General features: G+C 41.8%; 1 protein-coding gene across 1 annotated transcript in view; it reads left to right on the plus strand.

The window, feature by feature from the left end:
- Positions 1-1,910, plus strand: part of LOC101848740 (sodium- and chloride-dependent GABA transporter 1) — a gene marked incomplete in the record, with an annotated part of 55,926 nt that overhangs the window by 43,068 nt on the left and 10,948 nt on the right. The window contains 1 exon segment of the mRNA XM_035969099.1: positions 861-985. Coding sequence (XP_035824992.1) covers positions 861-985 — 125 coding nt within the window.

Below are 1,910 nucleotides of genomic sequence, written 5' to 3' on the forward strand. Positions count from 1 at the left end.
TCCCCCCCCCCCTCCTGCCCACCCAACAGTAATGGGTACCTGACTTCGAGTTGGGAAAGTAAAGGTGGCGTGGAAAAGAACTGGCCACCCTACCACAACATACCGAAGGCCCTGAAAGTTGTCTTACTAAGACTGAAAATCTGCTGCCACGCACAACTGATGTGCACAGCGAAATAGAGGTGGGCAAAATCCGGATAATCTGTAGGATAACCGGATAATTCTCAATGAAACATTATCCGAATTCAGATTCTTAACTGACTGTCTTTCCTGACCCGTTTGCCGAAGTGGGTGCACCCATTAGTTGAAGTGGTTCTGACCCATTTGACGAAGCAATTTATATCATACTATTTGCTGAAGAGGTGCACTAACATATTATCCGGATTTTGCTAAAGCGACTCATAGCCCAGTCCTACAGCGAAACAGACGAGCAGCTAGGTCAGAAGTGGTGATCACATAGGTCAGCGCGACTCCGTCCGACTGTGTAAAAAAATGGCGCTGGGCAGGCAAAAACAGCTCAGTGGTCGGTCCCCCCTTTATATCAGGGCGAGCCTATCCGTAAGGCTAGCAGAAGTGCTGCACTCACGCACGTCTTTTTGAGTCCTCACGACTCCTCACGTCTAGTCGTGTCAGTGAAATCACCGATATGAAATAAAGAGGAGGGCACGGCTTTTTTCGCCGCGCACTTCAGATGTGCGTGGCAGTACATTTTCAGCCTAACAAGGACGCGGGAACAACTTTACTATACTTTACTAGTGTAAGTCAGTGGGTAGTACCCTGATACTTTCAACTATTACTACTGTTACAGGATACTTTTATCCTGTTTTTTAACATGACCACTTCTCTTGTTCTCTGTTCCCCAGGTGTGGGTGGACGCGGCCTCCCAGATCCTCTTCTCCTACGGCATCGGGCTGGGCACGGGCGTGGCCTTAGGGAGCTACAATAAGTACCACAACAATGTCTACAAGTGAGATGTTCTCATAGATTTGTACACCTAGACCATGCTCTATCATGGCTGCCTGTCTAGGGTATCATAGTTCAAATGTATTGGTTTTGTTTACTTGACCATGTGTCCTCTCGATTGGGGTTATCTTATCTTATCGTTTCTTATCTAAGCTTGTTTTATGTTATCTTATCTTACTTTATCTTATCTTATCTTATCTTATCTTATCTTATCTTATCTTATCTTATCTTATCTTATCTTATCTTATCTTATCTCATCTCATCTTATCTCATCTCATTTCATCTGATCGTATTTTACCTTATCATATTATATATAATAATTCTAATGTGTTAAAATCCCCGCAAATTTAATAGGACTCGAAAAGAATACTAAGGGTAAATGATCAGGAAGTAGAATGCTGCATTTTTTTAATTTCATAATTTATTTGCCAATTTGTTACCTACAACCCGCGTACGAATACCCCGAACATACCTGCCACTCTACTGTCTTCCCACTTAGCTCCTCTCGACACTTGTCTTGGCCTGATAGAATAGGCTAATACTAACAATGTCACCTAAGCAGAGACTGTGCCTACCATTTCGGAACTTCACGACCTACATCAAAAGTGGGCGTTGCCCTACCTATTGAGAAGTTTGGTTTCATTGGTGTGTATATTTGTTTGGTTATAGAGAAAACTCTCCTTGTCTTTTAAAGAAACTGAACGAGGGTCCAAAAACTTTACCTTCGATTTTCTCAAGACAGCATTTTTCGAGATAGCCCCCTTGTTCTTAAAAGTGACCCAATTATCTTGGGGACGATATTCTTAACTAAAATGTTCCTTTGGTGACTTTACACAAGCAGCAAGTATGTGTGCTTCATTTTTACAGGCCAACCAACATATTATTATAGCACTAAACGTTTTTCATTTAAAAAAAAAAAATTTGTGAGTTGAGATTTAACCTTTTACCAC

Source organism: Aplysia californica, unplaced genomic scaffold (genome assembly GCF_000002075.1).
Source record: "Aplysia californica isolate F4 #8 unplaced genomic scaffold, AplCal3.0 scaffold00116, whole genome shotgun sequence".
NCBI classification, from domain to species: Eukaryota; Metazoa; Mollusca; class Gastropoda; order Aplysiida; family Aplysiidae; genus Aplysia; species Aplysia californica.